A 21,615-nucleotide genomic window follows, 5' to 3' on the forward strand; every position below is an offset into this window, starting at 1 on the left:
GGCGCCGGAGGCAGGCGCCGGCCCTGACCTGCCTCCCCTTGAACAGCAGGATTGGGGACGAGCAGGAGAGCACAGGGGTCGGGCGCGGGGCTGGGGGCCTGGTGCGGCAGCCCTCTCGGGCCACTTCAGAAGCAGGTGAGGAGCGAGACGGCTGCTCTGAAGCGAGGCCGCCGTGCTCGCCTGGGCTCGGGGCCTCCTCCCACCGAACGCCTTTCCCTCCCAACACGCTCCTCACCCTGGCCCCTGCTCCCTGCGAGCCACCCAGGTGAACGAGGGAGGTGAGGCCCCCCGGAGCCTGGCCAGTGACATCCGTGTCCCCCGCGGGTGTTTGTCTGTCTGCGCTAGTGTGCTCGCGTCATTTTGCCGAGTGAGGTCTCCGCATCTCGGCCATCGACAACGCCTGGTAAGAAAACGAGCATCTGCGGAGGCACAACTGAGCCGGCCGTGAGCCCGGAGGCGGCAGGAAGCCAGCCCGGGCTCCTCCCGGGGGAAACGTGGATTCTCAGTCACACCCGCTGCGCTGGCAGCAGGCGGACGGCGCAGCTCCGCTCACAGCAGACGTGAGCGAGGGTGCCGGTCTCGCGCCGGTCTCTGCGAGAAAGTTCCCTCACTAGCACATCTGAAAAGCCGGCCACCTTCCTGATAATTCCGCGAAATATGCGTGTTGTTACTGAGTGACGTGTTTGTCTTACCAGTAGATTGAGGCGGCGTACGGATGTGTAAGGTGACTTTAAAAAATTTTAGATTGTATAACATTTGCTTTTTTAACTTACAAATAAAATTAAGATCAACCCTTGGCTGCTGTAATATATCATAGCGGAGTCATAAAGCATAAAAATAGGGGTGAGGCTGTAGGATTTTTTCGCTGTTTGAGACATTAACTTGGCTCAGAAATCCAAGATGGAGCCAGCGGTAACTGAGCCGTGACTTGCGGATGTAAACAAAATGGCCTCTGCTGGCCTCTCCCTCGGCCTCCGCACATCAGACTTCGAGAAGTTACGTTCCTTGGGAAAGCGCAGCACTCAGCCCCCGTTCCTGGCTTGAGAGCCGTCAGCCTGGGGGGAGGCGCTACCGCCTGAGCGCGAGCGGCCGCAGGGCCTCGGGACAGAACTACCTCGTCAGCGTCCACCGCCGTCAGCTGCACGATCTTGGCGCCGTCCCCGATGTCTTCCTCCACCGAGAGGTCCAGCAAGTCCGTAGGGAACACGGGTGGGTTGTCGTTGATGTCCTGGAGGGTGATTTCTACCTGCAGGAGGAGAAGGAACGGCCAGCGGCAGTGAGTGCCCTCAGGCCGCACGGCACCCGTGGGAGCACAGCAGCCAGCGCCCGCGAGGCCAGCGGCAGACACGGGCAGCGGCCGGCCGAGAAGCGCGGGGAGCCCTGCGCGGCTGTGGAGGACGGGCCCGCGTGGCGCCCGGCGTGGATGGAGCTGGTGGGGGGAGCTACAGGAAATGGGTCAGAAGGAGAGAGACAAATACCTGCTGATTTCACGTCTACGTGAACCACGGAGAACAAGGGAACAGGTGAAACCCGTTTCATGAACTCCTAGGACACCCGACAGCAGCGGACATCCCGGCGAGGCGCAAAGCACAGGGAGACACAAAATCCAAGGAAGCTCATGTGGCTAATTGCGAATGGCCGCCCTGAGTTCACACCAGGCAAGGTCGGCGGGCCAAGGTCACGGTCGGTGGGCCAAGGTCACGTGGACCCGGGTTCTCAGCACCGCCCGCCACGCGAGCCGCGTCCCCTGACACAGCCAGGCCGGCGACCACGTCTCCTGGCGTGTCTGCTTGCTGGGCCGACAATGAAGTCCACATTTTTCCAAAGAAACCCTCGGCACCCTCTCTCCCCTTTACGGTCAGGTCTCGACTCAGGGGGTTAGGAAACGCGCACGTCTCCCCCCTTGCCGCGCCCGCCCCATCAGCGCTTCTCAGCGCGCTGCGGGGAGCCCCACCACTGGTCGTGGGACGCGGGTCAGCGCGTGCCGGCTGTGTCTCGCTGGAGAACGAGCGTGGGGCAGGACAGCCGCGCAGTCTGAGCAGCGACACCGCGCCACGCGTCTCTGAATCAGGCGCTAAGACGGGTCTGTAGGAGCCACTAAAAAAGCCACCGCATCCCCAGCGCTGGCCATCCTCTTCGAGCCTGGGTGAGAGCCATGGGGAGGGGCTGGACGGGGCGTGGGGGGGAGCGGCTCCTGGCCCGGAACAGGGAAACGGCTGTGCTGGTCACTGGGCCACGGCGGTCAGCAGAGGCCGTGGTAGGCGGGATGTGACAGCAGGGGTGCGGCACGCAGGCGCGGTGCCAAGGGCACCGGCACCCTGATGCCTGGACTCTGCAGGCGCGTCGGCACCCGTGACCCCTGACCTGCCCTCGGCCGCTGGCCCGCGTAGGGTCCAGTTGATTCCATCGCAGCCCACGCGGGTCTGCCATCCACCCCAGAGTCTCACCCACGGCCACACCTGCTTGGGCGAAGGTTTGGTAGAGTTTGCTTTGAAATGTTGCCTCGAACACAGGAGCCCGACCCTGACAGTCCAGAGGGGAGACCTGGAGGCCAGGGCCAGGGCACTGCCGCTTACAGGGCTCCCTTCTGCACAAATGACGTCACTCTTGCGACTACCGCAGATGCTGTCAGTAGTTTGTGGAAAACCCTGAGGCCCTACGGGTCGGCAGGCCGCCTCAGCTGAAAAGCACCTGTGGAAAATGTTTCATTCTTTCAAAACATGAACCCAAATGACCTAAGTTGTTGGTGCTAGTTTTGTGTCTTAAGGTGTCACACATCTTTGTATCTAAATTTGTCGCATTTAAATATTCATTTTGCAGAAGCCCAAGTCACCATTTGTATTCAGAAGTTTCCTGTCAGGAGCTGCCAGTAAACAACCAGGACACCAGGACAACCCAGGCTTCATCCTGCATCCAGGACCCCCTCCCTGCGGCCGCCCTGCCCCCCGGGCCCTGCCCGCACAGGCATTTTCTTTCCCCTCTTTCTATATAATAAACCCACCCTTTGGGATCTGACCAGAGTTTCTGCCTTGTGGGGAAACTCTCTGTTGCTGCTAAAAAGGGAGTTCTGGGGAGCCCCAGGACCCCACTCACAGACCCCACACCCCCACACCCCAACACCGGCCCGCTGAAGCCCAAACTCAGCTGCACAAGCGGTGGCTGAGGGGAGGCAGCACAGATGGGGTGACATCAGCCTGGGGTCGTGTCCCCTCTGCTCACATGTGCCTTTGGGGCTTATTTTTAAATTGCCAAGTAGTAAATCCGAGCACAGTGAGGCGGCCAGCAGCGGGCAGGCGGGCGGCGGAGGGCCGAGGCTGCGCTCATCCTGCACGTCACGGCGTCCGGAGAGCCGAGCGCCCGCCTCAGGCGAGGCTGCGCCCGGGAACCCATCCAGTTACACCCAGCCACGGGCGCCGTGGCAGCCACGACCGAGGAAGCGTCCTGAAATTCATGGCCTGCCCGCGGGCCGCCGGTGCTTCTGAGGGTAAGGATGGAGACGCGCGTCTTCCTGTGGGGGCTCGGGGCGGACAGCACGCAGAGGTCTGAGCTTGGCGTCCGCACGGGGATCTACTAAGACGTTTCCAAGGGACCTGGAAGGTGCCCGGCCGAGGCCTTTATTCCGCAGAGAAAGCCCGGGAAGGCGGAGACCGCGCTCCCCAGTGGCCACTTCCTTTGACCTTGAAAAGGGAAGCCCCGCCCTTCCCACCCCAGCCCTGTGGGGCTCCCCTGACCTGGGGGGCTGGTGCTGGCCCAAGGCCGGGTGGACACCTGAGCCCCAGGGGCAGGGGCGCCTGACCAGACGGGGCGCCACTGGCAGAGCTCGAGCTCCTCCCCCACAGCCCAGCGGCTCCTGTGCTCCGCGGCCTCTGCCTGCCAGCCCCAGGGGCCGACTGGGGGCCCGGGGCCTGACCCCACAGAAAGAGGGTCATCGTGAGGCCAGCGGGGCGTTCGGTCCAACAACCAGCCACCCCGGCCCCTCTGGTGGAAGAGCTGACTCCTCTTCCCATCTCGGGCTGGGAGCTGGGGGGGCACAGGAAGGCAGAGCCCCTCTGCACCTTCTCCCATGGAGGACGGCCACCCGGCCCGCGGCTCAGGCCCTCCCCGGGGCTCTGCTTCTCTCCCTACGGGGGCAGCCGCGGGAATTCTTCTGCCCTGAGTCTGGGCGAAACACCCTCCCTCCAGGGCACCCCATCCTGTGGCCACCACGATCTGCTGTGGGCTCTGGTGACTCACACGCCAGGTATGAGGGGCCCCGCGGGCGCTGCTCCCCGGGGCCTCCCTGCCCAGTGGCGTTGGGCGGCTCCGGACGGGGGCGGCTCGGGTGCCTGCCCCCCCGAGAGGACCAGCGGCTGCACGGCAGCGAGGGTGTCCTGTCGGCCTGTGCTGGGTGAAACTCATCTTCAAGAAAATGGGAGCATCAAACCCCCGGGAACCTCCAGTGCCCCACAGAAGACCTGGTGCTAGGCCTGAGCCCCAGGGGCGGGGCCGGAGCCGGAGCCAGCAGGCCAGGCCGGGACACTTCCCCTGTGGGCGCTGCGGGCACCGGGCCCAGCACAGCTTTTCTTCAGAACAAGGAAAACTGAAAAATCGTGCGTTTACTGGAAGGCGAACATCAAGACGTCGCTCACGTACCAAGCAACACTTTGCCACGTCGTTCCATAGACAACACTTCAGGGAGGGGAGCTGCAAGAGAGCCGAGGACACGGCGCCTACCTCGGGAGGCAGAGCCCCCCACGGCGGGGGGATTCGTCACTCGGGAGAGAAGGCGGCCTGTGCACTTGGGACTTGCTTTTAGTTCGTTTTTAAAAGCAAAGTAAAAACGAGTGAGCTTTAAAGCAGGACATACTTAGATCCGAGGCCCATGTACGGAACGGAGACCACTCTCCTCCCCAGCCAGCGCGGCCCCACGCCCGTCACCCACACTGCCCGGCGGTCCGTGCGGCGGCCGGACCCCAAGGCCGCCCACAGGGGGGGCAGCGCCGGGCGGGCGGGCGGGCGGGAGCGGCACGGGCAAGACACAGTTAACGCCACTCTTGAAGCAGACGCTGTCCCGACTGGCTGGAAACGCAGGGATAGAATAAAAAGCCAGTTTTGTTGTGCTTTCAGTGCTGTTCAAATTAGAACCAAATAAGGATTTCTTGTAAGGCGAAGGCAATCATGTGCAACCACTTCAACTTTTCCTGAAATCAATACTGCATAATTTCTGCCTCTTCACAGACTCGTAAGGACGCCCAGCAGTAAACGCGGGATACGAGATCAAGCGGAAACACGTGTGGCTGCGCATGGAACGCGTGAACATTTTCAGGGTTTTCCGCAACAAACCCCGGAAAGCGGTGGGGACCGGGCGGTGCTGGGCGCTGGGCGTGTGGAGAGGGCACGGGGCGGCCACCCTCCAGACACAGCCCCCCGCGTTCTCCGCTTGTCGTGCCTGAGAGGACACCAGGTTGTGTAACGCACGTCCAGGAAAGGGCTGGGCTGGCGCGGGGGAGGCCGTGAGGTGAGCCCGATGCCTCCTACAGGGTCCCCACTCCGTTGACAACAGGCAAAGGGACAACACTGGGGTGCGGGACGGTGCTCAGCCCCCCCCCACCCTCGTGAACGTGCCAGGACGCCCTCCCCTGCCCCCAGACTTGGGAGAGCGGGTGGCACCCCGGGCCCCAGCCCAGCCGGTCCCACCCAGTTTCCGAACGGAGGGAATGTGGGACAGCTCGAAGGGGACAAGGCCGGACTGGCCAGCGCCTGTCCCTGTGAGACCTCGCTGGACGCTGCTGAGCTGGAGTCTCCTCTGCCCTGTCACGCCTTTGCACATCAGTCTCCACCCTGTGGGGACGTCTGTTGCTGCCCAGGGGACAGCCCTCCCGCGCCAGGCGGGCGCCCCTCCACTGGCTACCAGTGTGCTCAGCCCTAGGCTCTTTTCACCTTAAAACTGTAACAATTTCCATGGGTAGGAAGCGTCACCAGCTCCCGACAAACAGGCAGGAAAACAAGTTCTGTCTGAAAATCTTGAAGATGCTGCCAAAATTTATGCTTTTAGGGTGCGGCCGTTTAGTTATCGCTAAAATGCGACCTTAATGCTCTGAGACGCCGCCTGACCACACCGCTGGCGGGTCCTGGGGGCTGCGTCCCTTGGCCAGGACGGCAGAAGCGCAGGGGCTGGGAGCTGGCACCCGGCTGGACAGCGGGCAGCGGCCCAGTCCCCCGCTGAGCACCCCAGCCACACACGAGGACAGGCCCAGCTACCCCCCCCCGCCCCGTCCAGGAACACCTTCCAGGGCCAGGGCCTGCCGTCGGGCCAGCCGCCTCGCCTGGAGGTCTGACCCACTCACCTGTCCACCTCCTTTTGCACGAAGCCCCCTCGGGGGTGGGGCAGCGGCTCCCGCGTGCAAAGGTCCATCTCCTGCCCGCGGCCCACGTCCTCTTTCCCCGGCAGAGCAGGGGGAGTCCGGCAGGCCAGGCTGGGCGCTGCGGACACACTGACAGCAACTGGACTTGCGGGAGGGACTGGCCCGCGCGGGCAGCGGCCGGCACGTCTTTCCAGGCCGCCTCTGCGGGCAGAGTTGCCCCCGCTCCCCGAAAACCCCGGCCGGTGAGACTCTCGGCCGCGAGCCCGGGCCAGCTGCTGTCACTGCCCTGGACCCTGCCCGCCGCACCTGCCGCCCAGCGCCTGGGCCAGCTGCCGGGCGTGTTCCTTTGAGCGGGAAAGAGAGAGGAGCCAGAGACACACGAAGCCACAGGTTAACACACGTAACGTGCCCCTCTCGGGTCGCTGCCCCGGCGCGCCCTCCGCCGTCCCCTGGCTAAGTGAGAACTGACCCGAGAAGCCAGAGCGTGGACGGGGACGCGGCCCCCAGGAGGCCACCGGCCCACTGCAGGGACGGCCCGTGCCTCACAAGCCTGGCGAGCAGGACCATTTCCAGAAACTCTCGGAAGAATTCCCCAGCAGGCATTTGGCTAGAATCCAACTTTCTCTTTTTTCTCAAAAAAAAAAAAAAGAAGAGGTTTGGCTATTTTCCTATCTTGACATCTGAGAGACACAGTCGAGCCCCAGGGGCCTGCGGGGGGTTAAACTGCACTTTCAACATCTTAATTTGCATCTCACTCGGAGTTTCACAATGGTGGGGGGGCTGTGGGGAGCCCCAGGCTGTGTCCACCACCACGGGCTCCCGCCGGACACAGCACAGGCCGGGCACCCTGCAGAGGCCCTGGCCCAGGGCTGCCGCCCGGCCCGCTCCGCCGGCTCCTCGTGGCCTCCGCGTGTGCTTCTCCGCCTCCGCCTTGCTCTGACTGGTAAGTGGCTCCTGCTGGGGCCACGCACTCCCCTCCCGCGACTCGGTAGGACACGGGCCGCGTGGTGGGCCCCGGCGTGAAGCAACGGCCCTGGGTCCGGCTTTACTTCCCAAAGCCCAGGCCGCCAGCACCCAGGCTGGAGCTGCAGCGTCCACTCCAGGCCTCTGCCCGGCGGCGCCATTCCAGGAGGCTTCACTCCCTGCCAAAGTTCCCGGCTATAAATACTTAACACTTCATGCTGGCTCCAGGAAAATAATTTCCCAGCGAGTCACAAATACTAAATCGACTCTTTACAAAGTCCCATAAAACCTAAAACAGAAGGGAGGAGACCGAAGACCGGCCTGGCCGGTTGGGAGATCCCAGCATTGCGATGAAACTGTCTTTCCCCTGAGACAAGCGGGACCCCCACACCCGCTGCCCGACTGCAGGTGCCCCCAGGCACCCCCTAGGCCGCAGAGTCGATGCTGTGGCTGCCGCCCCAGGCCCTCCGGCTCCCCAAGCCCAACGCCCCTCCGACTCCACCCCATTCCCCACCCGCCCGTCTCCACCTCCTCTCCTCGAAGGCTGCTCACCTCCCACCTAACCAGCTCCCCGGTCTGGCCGAGGTCTCCACTTTCTACGACGTGCTTTTAGAACTAGTTACTGTGCGTGCCCTTCGCCGCGGGCCTGACCTGGAAGCTGCATTTATTTATTTGCTTGTTTCCTGAGGTGCTGGGCTCGCTGGCCTGTGAGGCTCCTGCTCCTCACCTCCCCAAGCGCCCCGCCATGCTCCCAGGGCCGCCCGTGGCCTCCCCTCGAGGACACGCGCTCAGCCAAGCCCGTGCACAGCCTCGCGTCGCCCACCGGAGCCCACGAAGCCTCAACGGGGCTGGAGCCCCTGCTTGCAGACGGCCGTGCACTGAGCCCCGCACTGAGGCCGGCACGAGCCCAGGGACGCGAGACCACGCAGGGGACACGGGCTGTCCACGGGCACACGACGCACAGCCACGAGGCACCGTAGAGCGCGTCGTGACGTCACAGGCTCAGGGTGGGGGCCGAGCCATAGAGGCTGACGCAATCGCGAGCTTATGGTCACAGCCGCGTATCAGATCCTCAGACCCGAGTGGACTTACAGTCTGTGTCCTCTCACCAGCCCTCCCCACCCTGCGCCCCTCCCTTTCCCCCGCCCCTCCAGGGGTCCCCCAGGCCTCCCCGCGTCCTGTGATCCAGCAACCCCTCTCCAGGCACCTGCCCACATCGAGCACAAGCGCTAACCTGGGGGCGACTGCGCCCTGTGCCCACTGCAGCCAGTTCACAGCAGCTGGGTGGGAACAACCTGCCGTCCAGCCACGGCCGCAGACAGAGAAGCCGGTGGGCAACGAAGCCAGACTCAGCCGTGCAGAAAGGTGGGCCCTGCAGCACCGGGGGCCTGGAGGGGGTGATTGCGGATGATGGGGAGACAGGCCAGAGGAGAAGGTGCACCAGACCTGTCACTTAACCCGTGGGACGCATGCACCACGCCAAGGAACAGGCCAGACAAACCCAGAAATCCCACAGCAGGACTGAGGCTGCCGGTGGGGTGGGGTGGGGTGCAGCGAGGGAGGGGCCCAGGGGGCCGGGTGAAGGCGGGGTGCCGGGCGTGGTCGAGGGCGGACCTGCCTCTGGAGGTGCAAATCTGAGCTGCTAAATGGCCTACACCGTCACCAGCTTTGCGACCATGGAGATCGTACAACTAAGTAATGATGATAATAGCACTAGGGAGGCTGAGACGAGCTGATGAGGTGCAGGGTGATGGGGACAAGCAAGAGCCGAAGTGACCCACGCGAAGGCCTCACCGACCGCCCGTGCAGCAGGAGGCCCCAGGCGCAGTGGGGCGGCCGGAGACACCCCCGGGCAAAAGATGTGCAAGGTGCTAAGTCACCATGACCCCCTCGCACAATCCCATTCCCAACGTTTCAGGACGTCTCGGGAGCTTCTGTGAGGAGCTGCCCCGTGTGGGCCGGGCCCGACCAGCGGAGACGGGCTGCAGGTCCCAGCGGCGTCGCGCCCCAGCCGCTTCCAAACAGGCTCGTCATCACGCACGCGCGCGGGCAGCCCGAGTCCCGCCCTTGCAATGCAACCGCTGAACGAGAACCCGGAATTCCCAAAGAGTGCCAGGCTCGGGGGTCTGCAGAGAAGCCGGCAGCCCGCATGTGGTTCCACTTTCAGGCAAAACACCACGTGCTCACCCGCTCTGCTTCCTTTAGGCGTGAAACATGAATCGTTACGCTGCAGATCAGAGTCAGGAGGGAGAAACTGCCGAAAAAGGTGAGTTGGCGCTGAGAGTGGGAGAGCGAGGCCGGTGAGCAGGTGTCCTGGCCTCGAGACCTGGGAGCGCTCTCCTGGAGACCACTGCAGCGGGGCTCCGCCGAAGTTGCTTGCCCTGCACGCAACCTCGCAGCGTTACAGCGAACGTGGGCTCCTGCACGAGGCCTTCACAGGAGCTGAGGCCCACAGACCCCGAAAACCACAGCAGCCACATGCGCGACCACACAACCCCTTTCTGAAGACACAAATGCCACTAAGACAATGCTCTGCTACAAGGCTGCTTCTAGGAGAATAAATGTTTGCTAAATAGGAAAATTAAAATATAAAATAAAAAAGCATTGGAAGAAATAAGAGTCACACTCTGCTACTGTCTGCTGAGTCCAGCATAAAGCACTTTGATGGAGGGAATGTCCATCTTTTGGAAAAGCCCTGAGTTGCTGCACAAGCCTGGGCCAGCTGCACGGCAACCTCGAAAGTAAGCGCCCCTGGAGTCGGGAGCCTGCAATTCCACAGAAGTGGGAGAATTCCAGGCTGCAGCAGGACCCGTCTTTCCCACAGTGAGCAGCACCTCCTGGGACGAAGAGCTCTGGACAGAAACCATCCTGGTCACTCAAGAGGGTCTGTGCACCACCCTGGGGCGCTCACCGGCCATCTGGAGGGAGACACGGCTGCCCCGCTCGTGCCATCACGTCCCCACGTGCTCCCAGGGCCCCACACTCGCAGCCAAGGCACCATCTGGGGCGGCCGGAGGGCCTGCTCGACGGTGAAGCCGGACCTGCTCTGAAGGTGGACGTGCCGCTCCGGGGCTGCGGACAGCCCGACGGGGAGGCAGTGACTCCGAATGCCGCCGCGCGCTCGGCAGCCGGAGGCCGCAGAGAATGCCTGTCGTTAGTCATGGTTTCCCAGCAATGCGGAATCCCGTTTTGCTCGTGTGTTCATGACTCACACGCTGTCGAAACCAAACGCTGCAAAAGTAAATGTGAAGAAAGCACATGCCCGAAACCCCCGGGAACACGAGAGGACGCGCCGCCCGTGCGGCCCCTGCCCTGGCCGGGTCTAGGTCTCATCCCGCATTTCGGGCCCGACGGGGGCTCCAAGCTCACGTTCACAACGCTTGACCCTAAAAGCATAAATGCCTGCGAGTCATCGCCTGCACACGCGCCCCCGGGGAGGAGAGACGGGGCTCCAAGCACAGCAGCCCACGGCCTTCCGCGGGCATCCGGCCTGCGGGGGGCGCCCTGAGGCTGGGCCTTCAGCAGGCAAACCTCAGCACCCTCCCCTGTGCCTCCCCAAACCAGTCTTGAAGGGTCAAGGGCCCTTTAATGGCCGAGGGTCAGGGCAGGGAGAGGGAAGGGTTGCGCAGCCAAGCTTTCTTCTTCAAACGCAAAGGGCTGCCCCAAGGGGAAAGGTGAGGCGACACCCCCCCACCCACCCCCACACACGCCCCAGCCTGTCCCAGCAACCGCCTGGGCTCACCCAGGGTCACCGGGGGGACTTTCCAGGAAACCGGCAGGTGCCCTAAGCCCCAACCCTGCCTCCCCATGGACCCCGGCCAGCACCCCTGTCCCAGCGCGCAGGGGCGCGAGGCTTCCTGGAGGCAGCTCCGGGACAACGGTGGCTTCTCCAGGCGCCCTGGAGGGGCCGTTGGGGCTGAATGAGAAACACGGCACACAAAGGCCGCAGCTCCGGCTGGGCGCTGGCAGCGCACACTTCCTTCCTCGCCTTTCACGCTCACAAAGGCCGAGCAGGACCCTTTCTGCTGCCGCAGGGGCAGGCGCTGGAGCGGCTGAAAAAGTCAGCGTCGAGGGCCAGGACCGCAAGGATCACCTAAGGGGGGGGAGGGGTTTGCTTTTTGAACTTGGAGGTGAAAATAAAATGACAGGACGGGGGGAGTCCGGGGCGGTCGCTGATAGGCAGGTTCTGGTTTTCTTTGAATTCGCATACCCAGGAAAACGGCCCCGAATCCTCGTCTTGCTGGAGAGAAAGAAAGAAAACAGCGACTGACCAAAGACAAACACGGAGGAGAAATCTACGGGCCTTTGTGTTCCTTCGGGCACTGCCTCCCCCAGAGAAACCATCACATAAATTATTCACCCCCGGGTAAAATGTGCGTTTTATCAAGTCCCGGATCACCAGGGCCGCTGGGTAGAACCTGACTGAATCCACACGTAGCTGGACTTGGCTGTGGGGGAGAGACAAGGGGAAGAAATAAGAGTCACACAGTAGCAGAGTGTGAAAGCACAACACGGCCATGGTGCGAACGGAGGGGGTGCGGCCCTTCCCCGCACACCTGCCTGCGGGGCCACCTGCCAGCGGCCTTGTGGCCGCCAGACCCAGCCCTGCGCCTCCTTGAAGCCAGCAGGGCTCTCGCCAAGCAGGTTATTCGTGCATCTCCTTCGGCACCAGCTATGCCTACAGCTCTCTCCTCTCCGTGATGGGTTTAATAGAAACGACCCTCGTCTTATAATAAACACGCACATCCTCTCCTGGGGGGGACGTGAACACAAATGTACTTATGGATTTGATGTCTGCCTATGAGCTTATAGATTTTTATTTATAAACTGAAAATAAGTCAGTAAAATGCGCCGTCATCAGCGTCGCCAGCCTCCAGCGAGCCCCCTGCGGCCTGGGTGTCGCCTGGTGCCCGCTCGGGGAAGGGCAGCAGGCGGGGGCCAGTCGGGTCAGGGCCGTGACCTCAGCCAAGTTTCCCACCTGACCCTCCCCACGAACCGCCTTGGGGCCGCCCGGGCCGTCTCCGCTGCTGTCAGGTCGCATTCTCCGGGCTCTGCCGTTGGCGCCAACTGGGCCGTTTTACCAAAGGGTTTTTCTATGTACCTGGTGAAAGAACGTCTCCCTCAGCGCTTGGCCTCGGAACTAGTGACCGCTCTGCTCAGTGCCCTGCCCTGGCACCTCGCGAGGACTCACAGCCACTGAACACGGCTCTAACAGGCCTGCTGGACGGCACAGGGGCCAGGGTGGGGTGACCGTGTCGGTCTCATAGGCCAGCTTAGGGCCCCAAGGGTGGAGGCTGAGCCCCGCGCCCTGGCTGCGAAACTCAGGGCGTCCATTCTACACATCACAGTGGGGGAGGCCCAGGGGACACCGCATGGGCAGGGACAGAGCCGCTGGCCTGGGCGGGGGGGGGCAGCCCCGTGTCCCAGCCCACGCAGTCACCTCAGCCACGCAGCACCACCACCACCGCGGCCTGGGTCCTCCCCACGTGTCAGGGAATGGGAGAGATCGTCTGAGCCGCCTACGTGAGGTGTGCGGCTTCTCTGCATGACGTTATTCTAATCTGACAGGACTCAAGCCCCAACAGCCACGGAGCACACCCGCCGGCCGCCCGCTCGGGCGCTGGCGCTGAGGTGATGTCCCCGCTGTGCAGCAGGCGCTCAGACATGCAACCGTGTTTCTGTCCCAAGAGGGTATTTCTGGTCACTGTAGCCGCCAACCTCGCCTCGCAGCAAACTGCAGCGGGACCTGCTTCCCCTGCAGGCCCAACCGCCACTCACGTCCGCTCTTCAAAATACCCGTGAATGTCACTGCATTGGCGGCGCCCCCACCCCGGCCCCGCCCCGGCCCGCGGCAGGTGCTGGCTCGGAGGTTCAAGCCACAGGAGCGGAAAGTGAAGCATTTGTGCGTTCGGGTCTTATCAGCTCAAGGAACACCTTTGTTCTTTCATCCGCTCTCAGACGGCCGCGCATTAAAAATTAACGCTCTCCCTGCTCACTGCGCGATGTTCTTATGCTCATTAAAAATGCAGCAACCTCGGCTCGCCCGCTCTGGCTGCCCAGCACCTTACCACGGAGACAGACGTCCCAGGGCGGCGCCGGCCGGCCCCCCTCCCCGAGCCCCGATTCTGCTGGGCGCCCACGACATCTCGCACAGAGCAGGCCCAGGGAGTCACCACAGTGATGGAAAGGGGGGCTCTGGGACAACTGCGCGCCGAGCTCCGCCCTGCAGACCGGGTGCGAAGGGGCCGCGTCCAGCCTGGGGCCGGGCGGGTGGGAAGCCCTTTCGTCGCAGGAGGCCTGTCCCGGAGCAGGAGGCTGTCCCAGGCGGGGCTTTCTCTGGGCATTGGCAGGGCCTGCTGCCCGCTCCTCCCCTGGGGTGGACGGGCCTCCTGAAATGGCCTCCAGCCAGGGTGGGCCTTGGGGGGTCCCTGGCCCCCCACACACAGCCTGAGGGGCAGCGGGCCGCCCCGCCCAACTTGCCACGGCCTCCCCTTGTCTCTCCCCCACAGCCATGGCCCAGGCCCGGCCGGCTCCCTCCCACGACCCCGGCCACCAGGCCACGTGGGCCAGCAGGCCAGGGCGGCGTCCTGGGAAACCAGGCCGGTGACCGCCCGGCGCCGCGAGCCCAGGCCGCTGCCGACTCTCGTCCTGGCGTGGCGTCTGTGACTGACCCCGCGGCCGGGCTGGCCGCACGAGCGAGCACACCGTGCATGATCTAATTACGGCCCTTGCACACACTCTCCCTTTCCAGGAAAACACGGCGAGGATTTATGGCGAAGGCATTCTTCACCCCGCAGCGCGGCGCCCCGCACCGCGGAACCGCGCGGGAGACAGCGAGGCTTTGTCCTCCGCCGCGTCGAAAGAGGAGGCGCAGCCAACAGCCTCGTCCACTCGCTTTATCCTCGAGACGCGAGCCCAGTCAGGCCACACTCCCCATTCCCACCCTCTTCTGAACCCGGCTGGAGGAACAAAACAGGGCCAGCCCTCGAGGCCGCGCCCCGCAGACCGCGTGGTCTTCCGGCATTTGCATTTAAAAGATGGTCCCAAGCTCCATACAGGGCGCCTTCCGGTGACCATGGAAACATTGGGAAAGCTGGAAAATTCAGTCCACCGCGTTCGGGGGACTTGATTAAAGTGTCACTAATCACAGTCGAAGGACACAAGGTCTGAGCGCTGCCCCAAGAGTCAGCAACTCACAGCCGCTGCGCAGAGTCACTCAAGGCCCGAACAAAGAACGCGCCGCCCGAGAGCTCGGGAAGTGAGAGGCCCGCGCCCGCCAGAGGGGGGAGGGGCAGCCCTGGGCAGGCAGCGCCGCCCGGCCAGCCGGCCACCTCAAAGCCCGGCCACGTCCACCCACCACATACTTGCGCTGACCCCCGTCGGGGGACGCCTGCAGCCCCGCCGCTCGCTGCGGCCCCGGGCCAGCCCCTAAGCCCTGGCTGCCGTGCTCAGGACGGGCAGGGAAGCGGGGCAGAGGCCAAGTCCACTCCGGACGCGAGCGGCCGAGAGAGGAAACCTGACCGCTGCTGACCCCGGCCTTGGGCTGGAGGGACAAGAATGGCTTAAAGGTCGAGCTTTTCCCTGCCAAGAGGAAAGTGAAGAAAAATCCAGTATCTCGGGCCTCATTTTCCTTTCCGTGGTGTGGAAGAAAATCTCTGAGGTCAGCTGTGCTGAAGTGCTCATGGTAGCTGCCCCCCCAGAGCCCAGGGACTGCGATTCACCCCCCAGGAACTGGTGAGGGGCCGCCCCCTGTCCACGCCACCCCCAGACCCCCCAGCAGGAAGCCGGGGCGCTCAGACCCCCCCCTTCTCCGCCGACACCTGGTGGCCGCTCGTGGCCTGGGCACCTCTGGAGATGCGGCTGCGGCCCATGAGAGCACGACACCCTGCAGACAGGCAGAGGCAGCTGCGGGACGGCTGACAGGCCCCAAAACCATCCTCCCATGAGGGGGGCGCGCGGCGCTGACTGTGAGCACCTCGAGGGGCTGGGGCTGCCAGGTTACATAGGATACGGTCGCCTGCGCCCGGTGGCCACCGCGGGCCTTGCCAGAGGTCACCACAAGGGCCACTCCCACCCGCCCGCCCGCCCCGGAGGCAGCAGAGGACCAGGAGCCCTGGCCCGTGGCCAACATCGCCCAGTGCCCACATTCTCCTGGCCTGGACGCGCTGGCCAGAGGACACCCGGCAGCGGGGCAGAGCTGCGGGGTGTCTGCAGAGATGGGGGCCTGCCGGCTGCCCTGGCTGGAGGGACAGTTGCTGGTCTGGGGGGGCAGGCGCCTGGGCCATCCAGGCAGGTCGGCCAGGTCATGTGTCCCGCGGGTGAGCTCGGCGGGAGCAGGGCCGGGCGCCCATCTGTCCTCACTGTCCCTCCGGCTCAAGGACCGGCACAAGGACCACCACGACCACCATGTCCATCCAAGCGCGCACTTCCGCAATTTCCAGGAATTTGGGGAGCTCATTTGCCGCGGGAAGGGGGAGGGCGGTGTCAGAGCACAGAACCCCGACAGTGAGCTCACCCCAGAGGCCCTGCTGGAGGCCAGCGGGGGCACCACCTCTCACGGTAGCCCCCGGGCTCCCCAGGTCTCCCTGCACCCCCCAGCTCTCCCCGCGGGCGCAGGGCCCTGCCAGGGTCTGGGTCCTCACTGTCCCGGAACAGCGGGGTCACCCCACGTGACCCGCGAGGGTGCCCGCCTGGCCCGGGACAGTGGAAGGTGGGGTTGGCCCGATGGTCGGTCTGTGCGGCTGCTCGGCCCCGGTCAGCCGAGGCCCCGGCCCCTCGCTGCCCCCGGACTCCGGGCAGCGCGTCACCCCGTCCAGGGCGGGCGCAGCCTGGGCCGGCCCGCGGCCCCCCCAACCCCCCGTGGGCCCCCCACAACCTTCCCGCGGCCTCCCCCCAACCCCCCCACACCCCACGCACCTCCCCGCGGCCCCCCCTGCGACACCCCCACGGCCTCTCCCCCTCCGCGGCCGCCCCCCAATCCTCCTGCGTGCGCCCCACGCACCCCCCTCCCCCCGCGGCCACCCCGTCCAATCCCCCCCACCCGCGCACCCCCCCACGGCTCCCCCCCCCACAACCCCCCACCGACCCCCCACGGGACCCCCACCGCAGGTCGTGGGCGTGGGTGGGGCGGGGCGAGGGGCGGCCCCCCCTTTGCTGCTCACTTTGGGGAAACTCATATTTTGGTCATGTGATGAGTTGTTGAAACCACTTGGGGGTGTCCGGCCTTTGCTCCCGGACCTCGGCGCGGGCCCCCGCGGCGTCTCATGGTGGAGCCACCCCCGCGGGCCGCGGCCTCGCGCAGCCCCTCCCTGGAGCGCCGGGAGCCAGGTGGCGCCGAGTGTCCGGCGCCGAGTGTCCGGCCAGTGCCTGGAGGGCCTCGTGCTCGCGCGTCCGGCTGGCCTGGCCGCAGCCCCGCGAGGGCGCCGGCGGGAGTCTCGGCCACGCGGTCTCCGGCCACAGCTCGAGCAGAGAGACCCTGCTGGTGCCTCCAGGGCGGCCGGCCGGCAGCCCCTTCTGGCCGGTGGACACTCCCGGACGTGCCGTGGCTCCGCTTCTCAGAAGCCGTCTGAAACAAGCAGGGCCCGGGGACCCCGCGCCCCCCCACGCCCACAGCCACGGAGCCCCGGGCATCCGCCTCCAGGAAGCCGCGACGGCCGCACGGTCACTGACCACGTGGGCCACATGAAGGCCCCGCGTCCACCGCGCAGGCTGCTGCGAGGACCTCACGAGACACACAGGCGCCCCCTCCAAGCTGGCAGCCTGACGGCGGCTCCGGCCCCCCCGCCTCTGCCCGCCCGCATGTGGCCCTCAGCCTTGACTCCCGGACGCCGCCCTTTGCAGCGCGGCCACCTGCAGTGCTGCTGGAACTGCCCGGACGCTGCTGCTCCCGCTTCTCCCTAGACGTGGGAAGCGCGCCGTGGCCGCGGGGGGCGGGTGGAGGACGGCGCTAGAGCAGCCCGGCGAGGTGAGTCCTGAGGAGCCCGCGAGGGCAGGTGAACGGCGTCCGGCTCCTCTCGGCAGTCACACGCGCCGGACGGCAGCGGGAGGGCAGCGCGGGCATTGGTTACGGCGACAGACACGCCGCCGGCTCACCCGCGCGGCTGCTGCTCCGGGCCGGCAGAGCCGCGGGTCAGGGAGACGTCGCGGCGGAGGTGCCGGCTGGCAGCCCGCGCTGGAAGAGGAGAGGCCGTGGCCAGCAGCGTTTGCCACCAGGCCGGAGCGACGGGTGCTGTCACGGGCGCCGCCGCCCCTGGGTCGGGACACAGGCCGCGCCCGCCAGGGAAGCGCTTCAGTTAGGGGGGCCGCGAGGCACCCCCTCCCGAGGGCCGGCTGTTAGTCCCGGGTCCCACGCCTGCGCCTCAGCCGTTTCCCCTCATGGCATCTGCAGCAGAAAAGAGGCGCCGGCGGGGAGGGTGGCCGGAGGCGCTGTCCCGCCGCCCACCCGCCCCCAGCCCGCCCCCAGCCCGCCCCAGCATGACACGTGGCTTTTGACAAAGATGGAGCCGCTGACGGGGTTTTCTCTCAGTGGCCAAGCAGCAAGACGCCTCCCCCAGGGACGAGCCCTGGGACAGGGCAGCAAGGTGCCGAGGACAGCACGCCCAGAGGCCCCCAGCGCTGGCCACCTGCTGGACCCGCTCCCCGGCAGCCGAGCCCACGTCCCCCACCCCGGACACCCTGTCTCGGGAAGGAAACCTCTGCTCCCGCTTCCTGCACTTTCCGGCGAGCCCGGGCCAAGGGCTTCTGTCTCCAGGCTCCGGCGTGAAATACTGCGGAGTCATCGCTTTCTGTCCACGGATCCCGGCCCGGCCTGGGCGGGGGAACGACTTTCCCTGCTTTCTTATGCAAAGCCATAAACCATCAAGCGGCGGCTCTGCGGTCAGCCGGCCCCTCACACCCAGCCCGGCACGTGAGCGGGCGTGTCAGCTTCGCGGACGGCGCAACGCACCACCGCTCTTTGCGCAACACGAGGGGCCGCGGGGCCTGGCGGGAAAACGCCTCAGTCAGCGGCGCCACAGCCAGCTCGGGGGCGCTGAGCAGCTGAGCCCCCCATCGAGGCAGGGCACAGTCGGACGCAGCGGCCACGCCGCCGTGCCTGCATCTCGACGACGCTGGACACGAGCCTGGTTTGCTTAAGAGTTCAAGCCGGGTGTCCCCGAAAGTGAGCCAAAGCGTCACCCGGTCAGCGCCGCGGGGCGGGCTGGGGCGCCGAGCACGACCTCGCTGAGGAGGCGCCTGGGTCGCGCCCGCCACAGGCAACAGCCGCACCGGGCGGAGGGGACTCGCTCTGAGCAGGGCGGGCTGGGCTGGCTGGGAGGGCGCATGGCACGTCCCGTGAAGCCGCGCTCGGACTCGCCGCAGAGAGGACGAGACGCAGCTGGGAGCCCGAGGGGCGCCCACACCCGCAGCCCCCACACCATGCACCTGAGCCCCAGCACCCGGAGCCCCTGCACACACTGCGGGGGGCGGGTCCCACCCTGGCTGCCCATGCACGGCGTCCGCCAGGCAGCAGGCCTCACGCCCTGGTGCGCTTCTCCTGCCCGTGCAGGCGAAACATAAACCCGGGGGCGCCCTGGCCCGCGCCCTTGTGCCCTGACTTTCTCCGCTCCAGGGTCCTCCCGGCACCTGCTGTGCTTCCTCGAGTCCTGGACCGACTCTGTCCCTTCCCGGGTGCACGGGACCTGCCTCCAGCCCGGTCCAGGACGAATGACGATCAACACTGGCCTCCAGGCAGGCGGGGGCCGCAGGCCAGGCGCGGGGAGACCCCCTCCTCCCTCCCCGGGGCGTCTGCTTGATTTGAAATTATCAGTGAATGTCATAACGTCACTTGTTTCCATGATGAATGGAAATTCTCTTACGAAAGGCCCAGAAATGAAGCTTTATAAAAATAAAGAGATCTGAAAGGCAGTTCCACGTTATTTGGTAAAGCTGGTTTTGCTTCAATGAAGAGAACTGCGCTTCGTAATTGACCCCAAAAAAATCAAAATAGGTTCACAGATAAGCACAGGATTTCGCAGCCATCAGCACCTTCCCTGCTCCCTGAAAACTGAGGATCCCCCCATGGAGATAAGGCTTCCCGGGAGGAGGCTCAGAACTTAATTTGCTTGTTGAGTAAACGCCTCGCCCAGCCTCGCCCAGCCTCGCCCGGCCTCGCCCGGCCTCCCAGCCTCCCAGCCTCCCCGGCCTCCCAGCCTCGCCGGCCTCCCAGCCTCCCAGCCTCCCAGCCTCCCAGCCTCCCAGCCTCCCAGCCAACTTCTGGGTTAACAAGTAACTTCCCTGCAGAGCTGGAAGTGTCTCCAGCCCTGTCAGCCACAGGAGTGGGCGCCAGGTGGGGGAGGCGCCAGGTAGGGCGGCACCAGGTGGGGGGATGCCAGGTGGGGGGCCGCCAGGTGGGGGGGGCGCCAGGTGGGGGGGCGCCAGGTAGGGGGGGCACCAGCTGGGGGGACGCCAGGTGGGGGGGCGCCAGGTGGGGGGATGCCAGGTGGGGGGCCGCCAGGTGGGGGGGCGCCAGGTGGGGGGGCGCCAGGTAGGGGGGGCACCAGCTGGGGGGACGCCAGGTGGGGGGGCGCCAGGTGGGTTCTCTCAATGGGGCCTCAGTCCCTAAGCATCCTGGGACGTTCCTCCTGCTGTTCCCGTCTGAGGGGTCCCTTCTCTCTGCGCCGCCCCACACTCATCTCTTGGCCGTGCCCTGAGGCCGCCCGCACTTAAAGCCGAAGGCACGAGGGAGCCACGTCCATGCCCGGCTCGGCGAGCGGCTCTTCAGACAACGCCCACCCCCCCGGCCGGTGTCCACACACGCGCGTCCACGTGGAGCGCTCTCCACGCTCACAGCCACTGGACGGAGCTGGGCCTCGACTCTGCTAGCCCTAGTCCCGAGGCGCCTCCAGTGCCCGCGACCCCAAGGCAGCCGCCCCCCCAGTGCTGAGCGAGCGCGGCGCGGACGACAGGGCGAGTGACCAGCACTGCGGCGCGGACGACAGGGCGCGGGGCCAGCACTCTCCCGGGAGCAGCTGCTCAAAATCTAGCAGCACAATAAGGATTAAAATCGCTGCCGTTCTAATAAAGGCACGAGAAACAGTCGATTCCTTAGAAGACAAACCACGTCAGACTCTGCCCAGCCGGGCCAGCGGACGGGGGCTGGTGCCGGTGGGGCCTCTTCACCGGGGACACGGCCCCAGCTGGGGGGCTCTGCCCAGAGTCTCCCTCGGGAAAGCGCCCGTTTCACTTAAGAGCCAGAGACGTCTCCTGCAGCGAACAGGCGCGTCTCGCTTCTCACTCCCCGGGTGGAGGCAGGAGACGGGCACCGGGGCCGCCTCTGCCAGGCGCCGGGCACAGAGGCCGCTGCGGAGCCCCAGCTGGCGGGAGTGTCCTCCGCGCCTCCTCGGAGAGTCGCTGGCAGAGAAGCGGTTTCTGGACCGAGTGTGCGCGGCTCTGTCTGCGCGTGAACAAAGGGACCCTGGTCCTCGGAGAGAAATGCACGATGCACCCTGCAAAGACCAGAGCCGGGCTGGCCAGCAAGGCCTGACCACACCAGGTGCAGGGTCACCGGGCTGGCCAGCGCGGCCTGACCACGACCAGGTGGGGTCACTGGGCTAGCAGCTCTGGACAGGGCCCTGGTCAGTGGCACCGGTGCCTTCCCGGGGCTGAGGGCAGGTGCCGGCCCTCCCCTGTGCCGCATCAGAAATGCCAGGGCCTAGGACGGCGGCTGCCCCGCCCATCGCGCCTCGAGCCAGACCTGAGCCAACCAGCAGGTCACAGCGGTCTGAGCCGAGGACGGGACCCTCCAGCCACGTCCTCTCAGGGGAGACAGTAAAGGAATTTATGAAAAGGAATGTCTCTCTCTTTGTTTTTTAAGTTTGGCAAGACAAAGGTGTTTTGATAAAATATTACAACAATGCCTGTGATTTAGGTACATCGGGTTTTACGGGGGCTCCGTCTTCGCACTCGCACGCCCAGGCAGAGCGGCCTCCACACAAGACCCCGGGAGCTACCTGCCCTCCTGACAGTGCTCAGCGCGTTCCCACAGGAGAGGAGCTGCACGCCCTGGCCGCTCCACAGAGAGTGACCAGTCCACCCGCTGACCCCGCACCTCCTGCCCCAGCTCCCACAGCCCCAGCCCAGCCCCATGCGCCCCAGGGCAGGCCTGAGGGGAGGCCGACCCAGCTGCCAGGACCTGCTTTTGTTGTGGAGCCTAGAAACTTTCCTCCGGCTGCTCTGGCAGACACGGCTCCTCTGCAGGTGTGAGGACCTGAAATAACAGGGCAGAACCTTGAGGCTGCCGCCCCAAGTCTGTCCTCTGACGGCAGGAGGG

General features: G+C 65.5%; 1 protein-coding gene across 1 annotated transcript in view; it reads right to left on the reverse strand.

The window, feature by feature from the left end:
• FAT4 (FAT atypical cadherin 4) overlaps positions 1-21,615 on the reverse strand; it is a gene marked incomplete at both ends in the record, with an annotated part of 61,172 nt that overhangs the window by 32,619 nt on the left and 6,938 nt on the right. Inside the window, 1 exon segment of the mRNA XM_084244490.1 lies at positions 1,115-1,246. Within this exon segment, the coding sequence (XP_084100616.1) occupies positions 1,115-1,246 (132 nt within the window).

The sequence above is a fragment of the Talpa europaea genome (assembly GCF_964194135.1).
Source record: "Talpa europaea genome assembly, chromosome: 10".
Classification (NCBI taxonomy): Eukaryota; Metazoa; Chordata; class Mammalia; order Eulipotyphla; family Talpidae; genus Talpa; species Talpa europaea.